Consider the following 22059-nt stretch of genomic DNA (forward strand, 5'->3'; position numbering starts at 1 on the left):
CAACCTTTAGTAGAGAAAAATTTTAGGTGATTATAACTAAAGTAGAATTCATAATATGTACTTAACACTTTTTATAACATCTACCTGAAAACTGAACTATTTTTAAATAACACTAGTTCTCTATTAGATGGGAAAATTTTTGCAATATGCGTAATTTTGTGGGAATGAATAGAAAATGAGCAACAGCAAAGTACACGAAGAACTTTTCATGTTCAGATTTGACTGATGTTGCTATATAGTAAATTTTATATTTGTGTAAACGTACTCCACCAATAATGAGGTCAGTTTGAAAAATATATTGCTTATAACTGAATTAAATCAAAATGAAAAATTTCACAGTGATTGTTAAATGCCAAATTGAACTGATCTCATTAAATATGAAATTCAAGTATATTTAGCCTATTGCCTAAATTTTAATACATGAAAATAATGAGATATGACCAGAATAACTGAAAAAGTTGCTTCTCTCTCTCTCTCTCTCTCTCTCTCTCTCTCTCTCTAGCAGTTTCTCATTTCACAGTTTAGATTTATTTTTTGGAATCTAATGAAATAGTTTAGCACATGAATATGAGGTCTGTGGTACCTCTCAGTTAACAGAATAAAAGCAAACATATATCAGCCTATATTGCTTTAAACAAGTATTTTGCTCAAAATATTTACTTAAGGGTGCTACCTTTGTGTGTAGGTCAGCATTCACAAAAAAGGGAAAGTTCATTAAGCACTCTGGGAGAGGCGCAGCTGCACGTGGTAAACACAGATGCAGCAGTTTTATAGGAGGCTCCTAACTGAAAACAGGCTTTAATACTGCTCTTGGAATACCCATATTGTAGACATTTCATTTATTGCTATTCTGGCTGTAGGCTAGCAAAGTTTCCAGAAAGGCAGAAGAGCAAGTCTGCACTATTTTTGCTTCCTATGGAAATGAACACATGTCATGCATGGTATCGCTTCCTCCCTTCCCACAGGGAATTTCAAATGGGGCTCTCCACGAGCCAAGGAAAGCATGCCCGCCCCTCCTAGTTCGCAGGTGACTTCTAGCCTAAGTGTACAGATTCACGTTCAATACTTACTGTAGGTGCTAACGGTTTTCCTAATCCTGTCTTATTTCAGAAGGATATTTTTTTTCTCCAAACAAAAATAGTGACTTTAAAGTTTACTTGGCCTAACTATGTACTCCACACTATAGCAATCCAATGTTTATACCAGTCCCTCATATAAATCAATCTATAGTTGTCTACTTTTTCTAACCATTGTAGAAAACTGAGGCATAATGAGAAATGGCACGCTGAGAACTATGTGTACATTTGAAAGCTGCATTGTGGTGGGTGGATGTCTGATGAGAGAAAATAAAGACTGAGACTGTCTGCCACAATGTATTATTACATATTTAAAGATGAAGGTGTTGTGGGGAAAATTACCAGTGTTTGGAGTAGCCATTCCTTTTAGTGAAATATTTTAAGAATTACTAAAATCTTCTATAATTAGGTAAAATTGGGTAGAATATCATTTGTTATCTCCAGCTGAGTTGACTAGCCTACATACTCTTTAAGGTCTCTTCAATTCAAAGTAGATTTTATGATTTAGAAAGGGTTTGATTTGAACCTTTAGAATATTGTGTTCTTTTGGGGTAAATTGTGTAGTTGAGAATACAGAACACTTACATATATAACCCACTGGATTGTGAGGCAAACTTATACCATTATTCATTTCTTTCTAAAATCTAATTGAAATATGCGATGTTAATCTAAGCTGATATTTTAGATTGTTTTCTTATTCTGTCTTCAGCCAATCCTATCTAATAAAAGGGTAATATGCAAATTAACCATCACTCCATCACAAAGATAGCAGCGCCCATAGCCACAAGATGGTGGCGCCCAGTCCTCTCAGCCCTGCTGGAGTCCCCCAGTCTGAGGGGGAGGGCAGCTGCTGAGAGTGGGCAGCGTGAGCCGCCTGGCAAAATGCCTCTGGGCTGCGGAGAGCCTCTGGGCAGTGGGTGCAGAGTGGCCAGGCCCCGCAGAGAGCTACCGGTGCACAGATTCTGCCCGGGTTCCTGTGGCCCCACAAGGGTCCTGGCATCCGCTTCATGTGGTTTCTGCTGGGGTTTCCACGGCCCCACTTGCCCAGAGGCAGGGCATTGGGGTGGCATTCCAGGACTCAGGGCCATCCCACGGTACGCCGGCCATGTGGGGCAGGACTCCAGAACTCGGACCGGAGGGGCAGAGCCTGGAACCATGGGAAGGACCATAGGCACCAGCCCTGTGGGTGGGGCTGTGGCCTTGGCCTAGCCCAGAGATTGCTGGAGGGGTAAGCTCAGGCACAGGAATTACTAGAATTAAAAACAGGAACATGGGCACAAGGGACAGACATGGAGTCAGCAGAATGAGGGTGAACACCGATAGAGAGGAGGTGCCAAGGAGTAGTGTACGCAAGGACATACCCTGAACATGAGGGTGCACCTGTCCATAGGGCATAGCTTTGCTGCCCTCAGAGGCATCACAGAGAAAGTCCTGCTAGAAGGAGGTTTGAACCCAGGCGGAGGGCAGGGATGGGGCCAAGTTACTGCACAGGCGCTCGAGACTGTGGAAGAGGCTCTGAGCAAAGCTGAGATGCGCTTAGGGAGTGTATCCAGGGTGTGGCTTAAGGTGTTGTTGGGTGGACGGGGGGGGGGGGGCATAATGTGAATAAGCAAAATGACGTGACCAGTGTGAGGGGCGTAGTGAGGTGTAAGGTGGGCGTAGCCAAGATTTCCGCCCACATGAACCTCATCCCAGTAGCAAGTGCAGGCATTTGTGCTCAAAGCATTCAGGTAAGGTCCCATGGCTCAGGGGAGGGGGGAGTGAGGGGTCCCGGGTCTTGCGCGATATGTACGATGGGCTACTAGTATGGACAATAAATAGCTGATGTCCACAACAAAAAATGCTACCTTTTGTTTTGTTTGGCTTTAGTCATTAAAATGAAAATCTCTTGTCTTGGAGAATAATCTTGGAGATTGTTATTTCTATTTGCATCAGCAAATGGAGCTCCCTGTTTCAACAGGGAGGTTAGGTTCTTTGCCATGGCTGTCTGAAACCAGGGATTGAGAAAGAAGCTGGAGGAACACACCTTGGAAGCCCATCCCCAGATCCGTGGGTGCTGCCTCTGAGCGGTGCTTGAGAAGAAATATTAGAAGAACCCCAGGACTACTCCCATCACACTCCCTTCCCTGCAGAAAGAGGCAAATGGGAAACTTTGTTGATAACGTCCCCCAGAGAACTCCTTCCACTTTGACAGGGACAAATGCAGTAGGGAGACCATAATAATTGTATTGAAGCAAAGTCCTTGCCTGCTGAGAAATGGTAAATAAACAGCACAGAATGAAACAAACAAGCACACCACTTCTTCCTAGATCTTCCATAGAGACGTTTGTACTTAGGCATCCGGTTACTACTAAGTCATCACCACAATAGAGGATCGATTCCGGGGTGAAGCTACTTGGAAAAGCACCTGAGAGGTGGTTTCTTGCTGGCATACAAAGCTTCACAGCACGCTCTTTAATGGTGCCAAGCGTTCTTCTGGATTCTGTGGCATCATAGAACTTAGAGCTGAAGTAATGAATGTGATGTATGGTGAGACTGACTGCTTAATCACCGTTATAAATACTGTAAAGGACGTTACCAGTTAAATTCAAAGACATTTATTTAGCACCTATTTTAGCACCTTATAAACCAAATAAGTTTAATCAGACTTTTTAAGGAGATAGCTATTGCCTTTTGTCAAAATTAAGTTCCAGAATCACGATAAAGTAAAATATGGCAGTGAGAAAAACCTAACCTCAACTTCTTCTCATTTTCCATCATCAAAAGTATTTATTAAGTATCTCTCCATCCTAATATGTTAAAGCATACTAAAGAAGTTATGATCAACGCAGAAATATGAATGATAGATCTTAAATATGTACATTAAGCAAATGAATGTTCATAGTACATGTTCTGATTTTCACTAAGTATAAGATATGTTGAGAAGGTGGTCAAGTGCTAAATTACTTTAATAACTCATGCTGAATGTTACTGGGGACACAAACATTTGAATTATGAAAAGGTCTGAGAAGACTATGGGCTTTTTCCTAGGCCAGACCAACAAATTGCTGTTCATGACAATGAGGTCTTTTAGGTGCCACAGAAGCCAGGATGCTGGCTATCAAGGCTGATATTGAAGAGGATATAGTAAAGGGCACACTATGGCATCCCTTAAGAAAATATTTTATACTAGAGGCGTGGTGCATGAAATCCATGCATGGGGGGGCCCCCTCAGCCAAGCCTGCACCCTCTCCAATCCAGGACCCCTCGGGGGATGTCTGACTGCCGGTTTAGGCCCAATCCCAGGGATCGGGCCTAAACCGGCAGTCGGACATCCCTCTCACAATCTGGGACTGCTGGCTCCTAATTGCTCACCTGCCTGCCTTCCTGATTGCCCCTAACTGCCCCCCCTGCCAGCCTTATCACCTCTAACTGCCTCTGCCTGCTGGCCTGGTCGCCCCCAACTACACCCCTTGCCAGCCTGGTCAACCCCAACTGCCCCCCTGCCCCCTCTGCTGGCCTGGTCACCCACGCAACCTGCTGTTCAATCATTTGGTCATCCCTCACTAACCCCCCTGCCAGCCTGGTCACTCCACGCAGCCTGCTGTTCAGTTGTCCATCTGGTTGTTTTGGTCGTGATGGCCCCTGGCTTTTTATATATTAGGATCGGTGGTTGAAATGTTCAGTAAATTCTGCCTGGCATTAGCTTCCCCGCATCCTTAATCAATCAATCAATCAATCAATCAATGAATCAGTGTTTGTGCAGGAAGGCCAGACATGCAAACAAATAATTCCAACCCATTATGAAAACTACCTGACAGATGAATGGCTAAGGAAGGTGGAGGAAAGATTGACTGCTTTTTTGGTATAAGAATGGGGGTGGTAGGGAGTGTTCCAAGTAAGAATTCATGTAGAAAAACCTTCTTAAGTAGGTTCTTGTATAATGAGTAGGAATTCCATACATTTTGTCAATGAAAGATCCTAGGACTACCTACATCATGACCACTTCCAGAACTTGTGAAAAATGTTCTTGAGCTCAGACTAAGACCTACTGATTAAGTCTCTGGGGCAAGATAAACTTCAGGACCACTGTCCTAATGTCTAAGTAGGCAAAGGCTGGTAGTAAGTCCCCTGTCTCTTCTCCATTTATCAGCCATGGCTCTCTCTTTGACTGTGAAGGTATACTTTCCAATTTCCTGCTCATAATTACCTCACAGGGATAGTGTAAGTAAAATAAAAGGATTTTAAGCAAATGTTAAAAACTACTCAGCCAGGAGCCTACCATTGTGGACAGGTACATTCATATTATATTAATGTTCCCTGGTACAGTACTGAATTCAGTAGCTGGGAGTCTACAGTCACTCACCTCTCAGAATGGACTGAGTTGGAGCAGGGTCCTGGGGGCCCCGCCAAGTTAGTCACTGACCCTTTAGTTACTGAATCTAATGAAGGTCCTTAGGCTGGACAGGGTGGCTAGGTCAGGAGTTGGAAATGGGGCTCCTGGAAGTTTCAGGACATCTACTACTTACCAGCCAGTATGAAGTATTTCTCTATTTTGATAATTGTTATAGGACCAGTGTTCCAGCTGAATATTTTCCTGTATGTACACAATAAAATGAAGACTATGAGATAGAAATACAAAGAGTTCAGTAGACGTTTATGTTCTCCATTGATTAAGGGTTTAACAATACCTTAAGAAAAAAAGCACAGACAACTATAAGGTGTCCCAAAAATGTATACATACACTTTGGTATTAGAGGGTATGTACTATCGGTTTCTTTAAAGTTTTTGGTTCATAAGAACTGGACTAAATAAAAATATTTTTGTTCCCTTTAAAGTTGATAGTCACCTTTATAGCAAATGTTATAGCACTTGTATTAATAATATGAACTGTATTCCTTGATTTTGGAGTTGATCGGAATATATTTCTAATTCTCTAGAGCTTACCATTGGCACAGTTTTGTTGTTGTTGTTTAATCCTCACCCAAGGATGTTTTTCCATTGATTTTTAGGGAGAGTGGAAGAGAGAGGGAAAGACAGAGAGAAACATGGATGTGAGAGAAACACATTGATTGGTTGCCTTCTGCACAGGCCCTGGAGACTGCAACCACGGTATGTGCCCTTGACCAGAATCAAACCCAGGACCCTTTGGTCTATAGGCCAATGCTTTATCCACTGAGCCAAACCAGCTAGGGCCCATTGGCACAGTTTTCATCGAACCTTTCTTAGTTCGTGCTGCTACAACAAAATACCATAGGCTGGGCAGCTTAAATAACAGTTTCTTTCTCACAGTTCTGGAGACTGGAAGTCCAAGATCAGGGTGCCACCATGGTGTGGTTCTGGTGTAAACCCTCTTCCTGAGTTGCAGATGGAGACTTCTCATGTCCTCACATGGTGGGGGGCAGGGGTGGGGAATAGAGGAATGAGAGAGAGAGAGAGAGAGAGAGAGAGAGAGAGAGAGAGAGAGCGAGCTTTGGTCTGTCTCTTATAAAGACACTCATGTCATCTTAAGAACTCCACCCTCATGACTTCATCTAAACCTAATTACCTCCCAAAGGCCCCACCTCCTAATTCCATCATATTGGGAGTTAAAGCTTCAATATGTGAATTGTGGAGGGACACAAACATTCAGTTCATAATAGAGCCTTTACACCTTGATGTTGCTTTTCTCTGAGGCCTGAACTCAGGCATTCAGTAGACCTAGAGACTAGGAGAGCTCCAGGCACATGATAACAATTCTTGCTTTCTCTTTTGAGCTCCTGCTAAGTCTCCCAGGTCAGTGTCAGGATTCTGGACATTCTTTAAAGCTCACTAACATCGTGATGCTGGACTTCCCCTGGCTACTCTTCTGAAGGCAACTGACATCCAGGCCAGCTGAGCATTATCTCGGCTCCTTCCTTCTTTCTTCACTGTCCTCCCTCTGAGCTTACCCAAGTATGACATTATTAACTCTTCGTTGATGGAGGCAAGATTTAAATAACTACATTAGGCCGTGACAGGTATTTTGTCAAATACAGTTTTTCATACCAAGTCATTAGTTATGTTATCAAGGCCAATGCTTCTCAAAATTTCATGTGCACGGGAACCCCAGGGATTGGTTAAAGCTCAGATTCAGGGTGTGGTCGGTGGGGGAGGGGCTGAGAGAGCTCAGTTTCCAACAAGCTCCCAGGGGATGCTGTTGTGCTGTTCAGGGACCTGCTTTGAGTAGAAGGGACTAGACAACGGAATGTTTGGGCATAGTCATAACTAATTATTTTATAGCTACAAAGTCTGTATCACATACTCCACATTCAGAGACTTTTTAAGAGCTTTGCAGCTTCTCACGGCTTTTCAGAAAGTGTTTTAAAAGCCCTTTGTCGTGTGTTTGTGGAATTTGCTGTGCAGGGGAAGATGTAAACCATTAAGAAGTGCAGTGTTTTGCTCAGTGAATCTAAGTTCAGATCTCTGAACTTGCCTTACAACCCCCGAGACTGCACCTCACTTCACTTCGGGAACACTGAGCTGTGAACCTGAGCCAGCGTGTGCCAGCTCCTGAGCAGCCCTCGGTGTGTGTGTGTGTGTGTGTGTGTGTGTGTGTGTGTGTGTGTGTGTGTGTGTGGCGGGGCAGGGGGAGGGAGCTGAGAGCTGACTGGTTACTGGGAGCAGGAGTCAGGAGATGGAGGGATAAAGGGAACCTAATGTAAACATTAAAAAGCACACTGAGAACACCTAGTGCAATGAATGCTCATTAAACTGCCACCGTGGGAAGAAATCAGTTTTATTAAGTGATGAAAACCACTGTAAACTTCTTGTGAAAACATTCCAAGGTTTGGTGTTGTGTAGCATAAAAGAGGAATTTTACTAAGTAAGATTCATTTTAATCAAACGAACATCAAGGAGCTATAATCCTATTTATACCTGCATATGAAATTGGTTATTAAGGTACATGTGCGCGCGCGCGCGCGCACACACACACACACACACACACACACACACACACACACACACTGCACTTTCTTAGTAACCTCCACATAGTTTTTGAAGCCTTAGGTGCTATTCTGGTGACAAATCCCAAGAAGACAAAAGCTTGCCATGACACATGGTGCTATAAATAACGCGATGCCCTGAGTCCCCCTCATCTGCTCACCTCCATTTTGGTGGAGGAATTAAACCATTTCCAATGATCAGATTTTGTTTCTAATCCTCCTCCCAGTACATCAATAGGTTGCTTCCCCACATACCTTGATGGGAATTGAACCCTCTACCTGGGCATGTGCTCCAACTGGGATCAGGCTCGAAACCTGGGCATGTGCCTGACCAGAATGGAACCTGAGATCTTTTGGTGTAGGGGAAGATGCTCCAACCAGCTGAGCGACCTGGCCAGGGCTCAATTCCTAGATTTGACCAGGAAGCAGGGCCGAGGATCTAAGGCTGAGCCAGGCTGGCTCTTTGATTGGCTTGCTCTCCCTGGATGCCCTTGAGATCCCTTAGAAGGGAGGCATGTGTGTTAGGGCAGTATACCAGTGTATCTCAGATTCATTCCACATAGGTGTCCCTGGGTGGGGGTGAGGAAGAGGCAGTGGTTAATCCATCTGGGAGAGGATTAAAGGCCCTTGCTGGTGGTGGGAGGGGAGCAGGGATTAAGAGAAATACGGAGTCTCTAGTGTTAGCACGACCATTTAAAACTGTGGCCCACAGAGCAGCCTGGGTGGTAAGGACTCAAAAAAAAAAAAAAGAAAAAGGAAAAGAAAAAGTGATAGGAACTGTAGCTGACAGGGGCAGTGGCTCTCAAACCTTGCAGCACATTGGAGTCAGTAGGGTTTGTGGGGGGAGGGAGTAAAAATACCAGCGTCCAGCCCACCCCACCTTTAGGGGCAGGACTCAGGCATCACCAGTTCTCAGCTGCCTCCCAGGTGGCCAAGAACCCTGAGTTAGAGCAAAGGAGAGTCTGCAGGGAAGGTAGGGGGATGGCACACAGGCCTGCAGGCCAAGCAGTCACGTTGGCAGTTTGAGTGGGAAAATGAAGGGTTACACAGCAGAGAGCTCAGTGTTTTTTGTTTGGGGAAGACAGGAAAAGTGATAGTGAGAAGGAAATTTAAAAAAATATGAATCCATTAGACGTCTGATGTAAGCTCATCCAATGAGCATAGGATAAGGAAAAAAATAAAACCTGTATGATCAAAGGACCTAATGTGACTAAATATTTAGGTGAAGATTCTTAATTGGTTCCAAGTTATTTCTAACTTGTTATTTTAAAATCAACAAAGAGAGGCTTGATAGAAGAATGGAGGAGAACACGTATTGTAAATATTTGTAGCTCTGGTCCATAGCCTGTCCCCTGATGGTGGCAGGCAGATATTAGGATCCTGTCACTCCCACAACTCTCAGCTCACACACACCTCCTCAGGACAGAACCTGTAGCCTGAATGGTCTGGGTTATAACAGGAGGCTATTGGGACAAGAAAACCTGAACATGTATTTGAATGAAGAAACGTCCATAGTCAGTTAGAAATAACCTGATAGAGTCCATTTGACCAGAGCTGCTCTCCCAGTGTTTTTTGTTTGTCTGTTTGTTTTGGTTTTGCTAGGGGAGGCTTTGTTCATGGTACTGCTCAATACATCTTATAATCAAATAAAAGTAAAATTATCCATGTGTCTGCACTTGGCAGATTGTCCAATTAGGCTTTTCTGAACCAACACCTTTAATTAGAGGCCCTTCCTTGCTGTGCTGTCTCCTTAAGGAATCCCGTTTTCCTGGTACGTGAATGAAGAACTGTCTGGGTCAGTGGTCGGCAAACTGCGACTCGTGAGCCACATGCGGCTCTTTGGCCCCTTGAGTGTGGCTCTTCCACAAAATACCACGGCCTGGGCGAGTCTATTTTGAAGAAGTGGCGTTATAAGAAGTTTAAGTTTAAAAAATTTGGCTCTCAAAAGAAATTTCAATCGTTGTACTGTTGATATTTGGCTCTGTGGACTAATGAGTTTGCCGACCACTGGTCTGGGTCATAGTGGGTGCATCCAAGGCTTTCATTTGCCCTGCAGGGTTATTTTCCTAAAATGGTTGTTTGATTATTCTCTGCTTTCAGCAACTGGGGAGGGTCCACTGACTGAGGTCGGAGGTCAAGGTTAACCCTGTCCCTTTCTGGATTCAGTCAGTCGGATCCTGTCCTGCATCTTTCCAAGCCAGTCCCCACAGGCCACAGCACAGCTTATGCTGCGTGAGAACTGCTTTCCTCAGACAGGGACTGACACAGAATTTGAGTGTGTCCTGAAGATTAAGAGACATAGGGTTATTTTATAAGTGAACTCTAAAATTATCTTCCCTGCTCAGGCAAGGAAATGTAGTTTTAATATTTCTTATGAAAATTCCTCTTTGCATTGTTTTAGGCTCTATGCTTTCCTCTTCCCCATGAGGAGCCTAATCAAAGTTGAACAAACTCATTATAAAATGTTATAATTGTGTTTATACTTATAGGCATTAGGCTAAAATCACCAAGAGGTGTTCATCTTGGCATCTTCATAAACAGTCACATGGAAAGCCCTCGGCTCAGGGTAGGTAGCTACTCTAGTCAAGTCCCATTCTGATGTCAAGAAAACATTTTCTGCAGCAACTAGAATCCCACAATGAAGAGATGTGGCTACAAAGAATGTGAGCGCCGGTGACGGTGACAGGGATGCATGTCTGATGGTGCCTGGGTAGCCCTGCTTTTCCAATGCAGCTTTTCTGCAATGCAGCTGCTGAAAGGATGCTCTCACAATGAGGGCACCACTTCGAAAGCACTTCTTCCCTTCTTGGGTTCAGCAAGCATTTCAGAACTCTGAGCCCCTGTGTGGTGCTGGGGGCGGGCAAAGGTGAAGAGAAGGTTTCAAACATTTCCTTCACGCTCCTGGAACACTCTCTGTCTACATACAGCCCCACTGAGAATCCCAGTCTAGGAAACTGCATAGACTGCAAGGAGCAGAACTGTGTTTCGAATACTTGGGCATTTGGGCCAAGTCACCTTTCCATGTCATTCTAAATTTACTGATGTATTGTCAGAGGAATGGGTCAATGGTTACAAAGGGAATCCATATGCAAATCTATTTGTGATGACTAAGTGAGTGAATAATGAGTGAATTTAGTGAACTGTGATCCTCCTGCTGGTCAGGGTTATCAGTGTGAACTTAGCAGAGGAAACTGAGTCTGACGTGGTTTTTATCATTGAACAGAGGGTGGCAGAAATCCTTACAGAATCATCATGTTTAATGGCATCATCCTGTCCTCTGCAATCAGTAGAAAATAGGTTCAGTTTTTGACAACTTACAAGATGGATCCACAGATATGCTTCCTATTTTAGGGACTTCCACATCTAACTGGGAAACACGAAGTAAAAACTCTTCATACTGAAGCTGTTGTCCAGACACAGAAAAGGAGAAATGCAGCCTGTTTTTTTGGAATCTTTCAGTTGAAAGTTCCTCTAGATGTCAGTATTACATAGGGAAATGAAAGTATAATAGGCCGAGGCAATGGATAAAGACCTTACATTATTCAAATGGTAAAACATATGTGATATATAATTGGTGGAAAAAACAACCTCATTTGGAAGTTGGTTGCTTATATTCCTCAGGATTGAACGACAGCTTCCCCTGTGACTCTAGTCAGGCTGCTGGACCCCAAGAACGCTAGCCCAGTTTGTGGACATTTGCCAATGACACTGTAGACAGCCTTAGAGGCAAATGCTGATCCATCATCACTCCAGTCTTACAACCAAATTCTGAATTTTACACATGAATGGATTGAAAGGAACTGAAACACAACGGTTGTCATTAGAGTCCACTTAGACATTGACCATCATGTTCCTGCCATCCAGAACAAACCCAGAAGCACAAGGCCTGTCCACCAGGAGTTTTCATTTTGAAAGAGAAGCATTTGAAGGCAAAGTTATAAAGTAGCTTAAGAGAAATTTTTTAAACTATCCTGTTTTACTAATTTGGACATATTTTCAAAATTAGACTTAAATTCTCTCTCTCTTGCCTCTCTTCCATGTTAATTCTAATCTTTTGACCAATAAATTTTTCTTCACTCTACTAATTTGTTTTTATTTATACCCTTCTCTCTTAATCTTATTTTTTATCTCCAGTAGTGTTGGCTATGTGGTGGATATTCAATAAATATTAACGGTATCTACCTTGACAATTTAGTAGTTGAGAACACAGATTGAGTAGATAACTGAGTTAGAACCCTGGTTATACCATTTCTGGACTATATGACCCTGGGGAATTACCCAACTTCATTATGAAATAGAGTTAATAGTATCTATCCCAAAGGTTTCTATGAGGACCGACTAAGTTAATAATATAATGAGTATAGAAAAGCACCTGTTATGCAGTCATTGTTTGGTATATATTAGTCACCACTATCATCATTATTATCACTATGTCTCAATCTCTGGGGTAAACACCAGGAATTCAAAGATACACCAGTCTTTTTGCCCATTTGAGGCAAAAAGGAAAAAAAGTTTTTTTAAAAAATATATTTTATTGATTTTTTACAGAGAGGAAGAGAGAGGGATAGAGAGTTAGAAACATCGATGATAGACATCGATCAGCTGCCTCTTGCACAACCCCTACTGGGGATGTGCCCGCAACCAAGGTACATGCCCTTGACCGGAATCGAACCTGGGACCTTTAAGTCCACAGGCCGACGCTCTATCCACTGAGCCAAACCGGTTTCGGCAGGAAAAAAAGTTTAATAAAATGTTGCAAGAGATACCAGGCTTGAGGGGCCTGGGGGGTGTGCTGAGTGCTGTGCACGCTAAAGGGCATTTTTCGTGCAAAGAAAGAAATATGTGTCTATCATCCCTACACTTTGACTTAAAAAAGAAAGTTACAATTTAGGCTGCAATGTCTAATTCTGTTTTAGAATAGATTTACTGAGCACGCCTCTGTGTTCCAATGTCCCTGTCAGAAAGATGGAAGTGCTCGACCTATGGAGTTGCCCTTTGGGTTGTTTAAAAGCGCATTTGCAGTTTGTCTTGATGTCTGTGAACTGCACGTACATGGCGTTTCATGCATTCAATTCACCCTGAGGCAAAGCTTGCTCTCTTCCCAAAGGAAAAAGACTGGTTCTCTGGATATCTGTACAACTTCATTAATTTATAATGTATAACTTTAGAATTTGGGATAATTTGGGTGGATTGGTTTACCTTTTATGTGGTATTTAAAAAGGGTTTGCTAAGCTAATTCAGAGGAGCCGGGACTGTGAGAAGAATGTTTATCTGCTTAGGAAAAGGGCCATCTGTTCTAAGCAATGTAAAAGCTCCATTTATAAAAGCTTACTTTAGTCTTCTACTTTCTGGTTTACAAAACCAATCACATAGGTCCTCTCATTTTTTATTTGATTGAAATATGAACCACATCAAGACAATATAAACAGAGGTCGAGGGTGACTTGAATATTATCAATATCCTTTAATCTGTTCACAAAATTGGCCTTCTTCTATAAACAGTGCTAGAGTTTTACAGGATTTCTTTTAAAATAGGGAGTTCATTTGTCTTCTAATACTGTAGTCTATATAGAGTTTCATTAATTCAGGCTGTTCTGCCCTCTAAATACTATTAATTTTTTCCTGTGTTTTAATCACATAATATATAGTTCTCAGTCTGGGGTGATTTCACCCCCAGGGGATATTTAGCAATTTCTAAAGACATTTTGAATGTTGCAACTGGGAGGAAGGATACTATTGGCATGTGGTGTAGAAGCCAGAGATGCTGCTGAATGTCCTCCAATGCTCATGGCATTCCCCACAATGAATTATCCAGCCCATGTGTCAGTACTTCTGAGGCTGAGAAACCCTGATGTGATGTGTAATCTCAATTACTCAATTGTGTATCCACAGGCTAAGGAGAAGGTGTGGTCATATCCCAACCTGAAAGAAATGGTACCTGTCAAAGGCAAGAGGACATTGGTCCCCACAGGTAACAGCTTCAGAAGACCAGATATCTATGGACAAAGAAAGTTCTGTTATAAAAGTCAGGTTGCTGTTGTTCTTATTCAGAGGAAGTTACACATTCATAAAGCCACATGTCGGGAGAAGTGCAATTGAATACCTTTATTTGATTGGCTTTGGGTACTAGCTACCAACTAGAAAATCTTGGGGAACCCAATGGTTAGTCAGTTGGTCATGGTCACGTATACTTTGCTTTTCAAAAACTCTTATCTGCTTATAAAGACAAAGCTGAATAGAGATGCCATTATATGAAGACAAAATGATGCTGATCATACACATCCTCCATTAAAGTATTTGTGTCGTGTGGTGGCTTTTAGAAAGATCTTCTCAGAAGAACCAGCCTTCCTCTGACAAAGAAAAGGTTAATAAACTCCACAAGGAAAATGCTGAGAAGACCAATGCCTCTCTAGTCCAGAGAAGTTTGTCCACATTTCATGCAAAAATACCACAAGACAAGATAAGATCTTGCTCTAAGAAAGTCCATAGAACCAAGAGAAAATACAGGTGGAAGAGACATTTTATACACAGAGAGACTGTGTCGACAAGCAAAGAACAGTGCTGGAGGTGATAAACAAGTCACTGTGAATAAAAGTGAATGTCTAGTATTCAAAAGGGAGGAAAATAGGCTTCATTATAAGGAAGAGACTAATGAAAGAGACCCTGAGAAAAAAGGGGGATCATCTATTGCAAGTGAGACAGTGATGGACAAGTGTTCAAATAAAAAGCAAAGTGTTGACAAAACTAATGGTGATCAGTTCTGTGAAAGGTAGGGTAAAAACATTATATATCTATACTGATGTTCTTTGTAGATACATGTGCCATTGCAATTTATGGCCATAGAAAAAGGATAGCTGAAGTAAGTTTAAAGCAAGGGTTTAAAAACCAGTATTCACCTGTGTAGATTTTTTTTTGGCCATGTTTTTTTTTTGCCATTACTTTTTCTTCATGCCTGTGATATGTTCATGCATTGTATTATTTTCTAAGCCTCCTACCAAAGAAAAGACAAAATAATGATTAATAGTACTCACATCAATCAATATCTTTTAAAGTTCAAGTAAAATTTTCTTATTTTTAGCAATATAGAGCACATCTTTCCTAAGATCAAGAATTGAATAAGGATCATATTTATTTGTAAGTTAAATCTAATTCTTAAAAAGTTTACCTAGCCATTTATACCTGAGAAGTTGCCTATTTCCCTCCAAATATTATGAGGATTGAGTAATAAATAAGATTACTGAATCACTCTTCAACTGCAAAGTTTCGCAAATAAATGCAGGTCACTATGTAGCCAATTACAATTAATTATCCTATCCTATCTAATAAAAGAGTAATATGCAAATTGACCATCACTCCAACACACAAGATGGTCGCTCCCATGTGATGAAAGATGGCTGCCCCCATGTGGACACAAGATGGCTGCCACAAGATGGCCTTCAGGGGAGGGCAGTTGTGGGTAATCAGGCCAGCAGGGGAGGGCAGTTAGGGGTGACCAGGCCAGCAGAGGAGGGCAGTTGGGGGGGGACCCAGGCCTGCAGGGGAGGGCAGTTGGGGGGGACCCAGGCCTGCAGGGGAGGGCAGTTGTGGGCGATCAGGCCTGTAGGGGAGGGCAGTTGGGGGGGACCAGGCCTGCAGGGGAGGGCAGTTGTGGGCGATCAGGCCTGTAGGGGAGGGCAGTTGGGGAAAACCAGGCCTGCAAGTGAGGGCAGTTGGGGGTGACCAGAACAGCAGGAGAGGGCAGTTAGGGGCTACCAGGCCTGCAGGGGAGGTCAGCTGGGGATTACCAGGCTGGCAGGGGAGGGGAGTTGGGGGTGACCAGGCCAGCAGGGGAGTGCAGTTAGGGATGACCAGGCCAGCAGGGGGGTGCAGTTAGAGGTGACCAGGCCAACAGGGGAGGGCAGTTGGGGGCAACCAGCCTGGTAGGGGAGGGCAGTTAGGGGTGACCAGGCCGGCAGGGGAACAGTTAGGCATTGATCAGGCTGGCAGAGAGTGGTTAGGGGGTGATCAGGCTGGCAGGCAGAAGCGGTTAGGGGCAATCAGGCAGGCAGGCAGGTGAGCAGTTGGGAGCCAGCAGTCCTGGATTGTGAGAGGGGTCCCAGATTGGAGACAGTGAAGGCTGGGCTGAGGGACACCTCCCCCCCCCCCATGCACGAATTTCGTGCACCAAGCCTCTAGTGTTATAATGACACACAGAATCTATTTGGAACAAAAAGAATCCAAACATCTGTGGTCTTTTTAAAAAAAATTGGTTTAAGATATAATTATTATTTTATTTTAAAAACTGTGTTTGAAATCTAATCATGGAGAAGTCTAATTTTCCAAGAATTAAACATAAACAGTTACGTTTACTAAGAAAGTCCATTGCTGGGAAGGTGTGCTTCCTAAGATCTGGAGCTGTTGCAAACGGAAATTAGGTCAATTCCTTCACCAAAAAAGGCTTACTCTCATTGCTGTGAATGTCCACAAAGATTGTTACTTCTTTTATTATGCTTTAATTTAGTAATTTCTTTCTTTTATAAAAGAAGGAAGTGAAAAAGTGAAGATCAAGTTAGTTACATATTCATGAAATGACTGTTTTTGTAAAGGTTCAATGGAATAAGTTGGGGTCCCAATGAAGTCATTGGGGAGGTTCTCTGGGATCCTAGTTGCCTACATTCATCATTCTGGCACCCAGATCTGATGGGGAAGCACACTGCTCCATTTTATCCCCAAACACTGACATCACAGCCTATCTGTCACAAAGCTTAGGTCTCTTCACCAAAACACCACTCTGAGGAAGCTTTAGTTCTAAGAAATTTGACTACCTAAAAGTTTCCTTCCCAAAACTTTGAGAGTTGCAGCTAAGTTTTATTTTCCACATGTATCAGCAGTGTAAAAGCCATTTCCACAGCACAAATCCTCAGAAAATCAGCACTAGGACCCATTTTCCAGAGTGCTGAGCAGACAGAGCATGCTGGCAGTAGTAAGCAGAGAGTGGTGGAGGAGTGCGTCAGCAAAGAGGACAACAAAAAGAGCAGAGTAGAGGTAGTGGGACAGGTGAAGGATGCACACTGAGAAGGACACAGGAAACCAGACCACTCCAGGGGAACTTAAAAGGCCAAACCCCTGGAGTCCCCTGGAATTAAGACCTCCAGATAGCAAGATCTGGTGACTCCACTGGGTAGGAAATGGCTTTTGTTTCAACCTCTAAAGCTTCTTAACTTTTTCAGCAAGCATTTCCGACTAAATTTAACTTAGCCCAACATCCTGAAGGAGACATTAGGTTGTGTTGATGCCATTTATGTTTGTAACTCTATCACTTTTTCTAGTCTGAAGAGAAGAATGCCACTGAGAGAATTTTTTCATGACTTTAATTTTTCTGCATATTTATGGTGTGAGAGGTGAATGTCCATTTCAAATCAAATTCCCAGACTTATATTATCTCAATTAAAAATATTATCACTTGGAAAAGTGCCTAACACAAGATAAATGCTTAAGAATTATTTGTTGAATACATGTAAATATTTGAAAGCAAAGTTATTATCTATTTACCTCTTTTGTATCTTTTGTATGCATGTAAGCAGGTATGTGCAGTAGATGAATAAATGGGGAAATGAATAGGTTTGTAGCAAGAAAGCTTTAACAGCAGCAATCATGGAAAAGTGAAAAGAATATTGGGAAAATATAATTTTGTATTTCAGAATCAGTCCTGAGGTGGACTAGAGTTTAAACCCTTAGGCTAGAAGGTAGAAAGCAGGAGAAATTTGAGAGCTGTGGAATATATACTAAGCCAGTTTTACTGGGCATTTTATTTCCAGCCAGAAAAAACTCATATTTGTGCCGTAAGTATCTTAAGTAAAGGCTAAAATATTTTGGAAAGTAATATGTAATAATCTCAAATATTTTAATGATATGAAGAAACTTTTCACTTTTTCCCTCCCTGCTTTAATTAAAATAGACTTGTGGTACTAAAAAAAATGGAACAAACAATATCTCATGTTTGAACTTAAATGACCATAGGCTTGGAAGTCTAACCTATTTGGACTGTCTTGGGGTTGGAGATTTTCAACTATGTTGACATTTCTAAAAGTCGTCCTGAAGATGGTTTGAACCAGAGGTTAGTGGTCCTGACATTCTTTCTCAAAGATGTCAGGTGTCACCTTCATGAATCACAGATCATAATATGAAATGAAAAGTTGTACTCCCTGGATCGTTAGGAATAAAACAGATGGCCTGCTGTATTTTATTATTAAATGAGCAAAATTTCACTCTGAGGCCCAATGCTTGGTGCTATAAAGAGTCTGACTGCTTAACAGATGGCCCTCCTTTCCCTCTCACCTTCTAGATGACGGCCCGGCTCCTCCCGCACCCTTTCATCACCGGATTGTAACAGCCAAACAGACAGCAGTCAACAGTCTCTATACTGTGAGCAGAACAGAAATTTTAGGAGGGTAAGTCATGCTCTATCTTAACACACTTTCAACAACAAAAAAGAGAACTTTCAAAGATCCGGAGGGTTTCTAAATATTTGCCAGTCTTGACCTGAGAATCAGAAATGTCATCAACAAACATTTTAAGAGATTTTAAGCATCACGAATGCCAGAAATTGATGTGGGGATTAAATTCCACATTAATTATCCACTTTGCTTCCCGTATTGCATTGTCTGAGAGGAGAGAGACCTACTCTGAGTCACCAGAAGGTCGAGAATCTGTCCAAAGTGTGAAAACTGAGAAACAAACTGTGTATTTCCTGCAGCGTGTGTTAAATCATTTTGATCCTTGCTGTTGGTTTTCCATTTATGTTTTATTGTATTAATCACTCTTCTCCATTTTAATCAATTACTTTCTTCACTGAATAACTTGTTGGAAGGACATCTAAATGCACAGTCTTTCCCTGAGGAAGGTAGAGTGGAGTCCATCGGGGACCCGAGGTCATTACTCTTTTCTTCCTCTTCTACTTCAGTCGCAATCCCTTATGATATCTTGTTATTTAAAGCCTAAATTCTAAAATTTACCACGATTAGCATACCTATATAAAATAGGAAGAGGAAAACAGAAAATTTGTGCAAATACATACAAAATTTACTTAACAGCACACTGGAAAATATCCATAGCTACTGTAATGCATGTTTCTGTGACTGGCCATTGGGGGTATGGTTGACATTTGTAAAATCGCTTCTTTCTCTTCCCGTTCTGTATTTTTTTTGCCCTCTACCACACAGAGCCACCTGAACTTTCCTCCTCAGCAACCTGATCCTGGACAACTCCCCTTGGGACTGTGAGGATGGGCTGAGGGAGGAGCAGGGGTTCTGAAACACGAGTAGGTGCCGTGGAGCCTGCAGCAGCTTGCCTGGGTCTTCAGCAGCAAGCTAGCAACTGCTTCTCTTAAGGAGAGGAGTTATTGGGCAGAAGAGGCTTTGAAACAATCCCCAGGGCCGGTGCTGTGTTTCTGATGAAGGCTGTCAATGGCTCCTTGAGAGGTTCATTGGATCTTCTTGGTTGTACTGCAATCCACACTAGCTGCTGGTCATCTACTGTCTGGGCTCCACTCAAAACTGGCCGCCAGATCTCACTTGGCAAATAAGTTAGAGGACCACAGTCAAGTGTATATTGTTGCCTCAAAGTACAAAGAGATAATCAATGGCTGTATCTCCTTTTTAGTAATTAAAGGTTCCAGATGCAGATATTTATTTTTCACCTTTAGTAGAGGATCACTGGATCCACCCCCCCACCCCATGCCGGTGGTGGCAGGCCCCTGAATTTTCCTGAGGTTCATCTCCCAACCTGTGGCCTCAGGAGTATTTATAATCCCAACTTAGCATATTCAGCTAGCATGAGTTTATCAGTGTGGTGGGCCAGCAGGAATACTTGGAGGCAGCCTCACCATTCAAGGCACTTGCAGAGTAAATCATGTGAAAGTTGAAGTAGTTCTGAGGTTAAAAGTGATGTGGCACCTCTGCTAAGCCAGGCAGTTCTGGGGGCTTTTGCTAATCTAGGGAAGGAGAAAAAAAAAGTTCCTAATCAGCAGCCACTTAGAATTCAAGTTATCACTTCACTGTTTATGGACCCATCTGCTTCTGCCAGGCGTGCATAGCTGAGTTGCATGGGGTGTGGTGGCAGTCATCACCCTCCCTCTTTCAGTTGTTGCCAAGACCCTCACCTCTGCAGGCCTCTAAGAGTGCAGTGACGTTAGGCTCCCGATGCTGTAAGGGAAGCTTCCTTGTGGCCCCTGCTGTGAGAGCCATCATTGCACAGGCAGGCACTAGGGTGCTGTCTGTTTTACTAAATCAGCAAGCAAGTCAGACTGGAAAATTATTCATGAGGGTGCATAGCTGTCTGTGATTACCTTTGTAAGAAGCTGTCTTACAAAGTGTATATACATTTATATCCAACCTAAAGTGTCAAAAAGCTCAGAGATGCTGCCCTAGATGGCGTAGCTCAGTAGTTGAACATCAACCTATGAACCAGGAGGTCATGGTTCGATTACTGATCAGGGCACATGCCTAGGTTGTGTGCTTGATCATCCCCAGTAGGGGGCATGCAGGAAGCAGTCAATCAATGATTCTCTCTCATCATTGATGTTTCTATCTCTCTCCCTCTCCCTTCTTCTATGAAATAAATGAAAAAAAATATTTTAAAAAGCTCAGAAACAAGTATGTATATGTATGTGTTTATATGTAATATTGTTATTACTTCTTATTTATTTATATGAATTTCCAAAAACAACAACAACGATGTGTCTGTTCATAACTTGTATTGTTCACATGCTTACAAAGCCTAGCTTATTATATTTCTATGTATTCAGAACAATTCTAATTTCTCCATAACAGAGGTTCTCAAATTTTAGGCTGCATATGAATTACCCACGAAATGTTGTGAAATTCAGATTCTGGGGCCTCATCCCAGATTCCTTTCTCAGTAGGTCTGGGGTAGAGCTGTGAAACATGTATTTCTACCCCCAGAAGATTCTGATCCAGTGACCTACAGACCACCCCTTGACACTGTTGTAGAAGTTTATTGGCTACTGTAGATGTACTAACAGGTTTGCTCATTCAAACTCAAAAGGAGAAATGCTTGGGGCAACTGCCTCATCTAGTTGGCAGTGACTAAGCCAGGTTCTGGTGGGGACAGAGCCTCAAGCTGCACCTTGTCCTCTTCTTTGGCAGGGGGCGCTTTGGCCAGGTTCACAAGTGTGAAGAGAAAGCAACAGGTTTAAAGCTGGCGGCCAAGATCATCAAGACTAGAGGCCTGAAGGATAAGGTAAAGGCTGTGCCATGTGGTTGTTTCCTTACTGTTATCCTCACTTCACTGAGTGCCTGTCCCTCTCTCTTCTCAGGATGAAGTGAAGAATGAGATCACTGTCATGAACCAGCTGGATCATGTGAACCTCATTCAGCTCTACGATGCCTTCGAGTCTAAGAATGACATCGTCCTGGTCATGGAGTAGTATGTGTTCCCTTCTGCTCCCTCTTCCACTCCCCTGAAAAGCTGTGCACCGTGTGGAGAGAGACCCGCAGCATCTGTGACCATGGTGCTCTGTCCTATCGCCGAAGTTTCCAGATCCACGCTCGGCTATGAGCTGGTTCTGATAATCTCATCAGTTTCAGAAAGGACATTACTTGTAAATAGCTATTTCCATATATGATTTAATTAATAAGAAGTAGAAAAGCAACATAGATCTAAACTTTTTATGTAAGCTATACTGTAAAAAATCCAGCTTGAATATTATTCTGGTTGACTTGGAGGATAGTGATGTTTGAACTACATTTTACTGTCCATGTCAAATGCTTAATAATTAGGGCTAAGAAACTTCCATTTAAAATCAACTTTCTAAAACTTAGTGTTTAGTTAGAAAGTGAATCAGTATTGTGATTCAGTTCAATTTCTCCTCATTTTGGATTTTCTTTATCATTGTTTAATAAGGAATTTTGAATACTAAATATTTATCATCAGCCACATAGAAGCACTTTATCACTGAAATTAATCTGAGGAGACCCTGTCTAACCCTCAGTTGGTGTTTATAATTTCTCTCCTTGCCTTCTTAGAGGCCTCTTTATTTTC

At 42.4% G+C, this 22059-nt stretch overlaps 1 protein-coding gene across 1 annotated transcript in view; it reads left to right on the forward strand.

Annotated features, from left to right (window-relative positions):
* MYLK4 (myosin light chain kinase family member 4) overlaps window positions 1–22059 on the forward strand; it is a 73357-nt gene that overhangs the window by 39284 nt on the left and 12014 nt on the right. The window contains exons 2-5 of the mRNA XM_054721169.1: window positions 13912–13990; window positions 18344–18449; window positions 21165–21258; window positions 21335–21444. Coding sequence (XP_054577144.1) covers window positions 13912–13990; window positions 18344–18449; window positions 21165–21258; window positions 21335–21444 — 389 coding nt within the window. The remainder of the gene's footprint in view (window positions 1–13911; window positions 13991–18343; window positions 18450–21164; window positions 21259–21334; window positions 21445–22059) is intronic.

The sequence above is a fragment of the Eptesicus fuscus genome, chromosome 9 (genome assembly GCF_027574615.1).
Source record: "Eptesicus fuscus isolate TK198812 chromosome 9, DD_ASM_mEF_20220401, whole genome shotgun sequence".
Classification (NCBI taxonomy): Eukaryota; Metazoa; Chordata; class Mammalia; order Chiroptera; family Vespertilionidae; genus Eptesicus; species Eptesicus fuscus.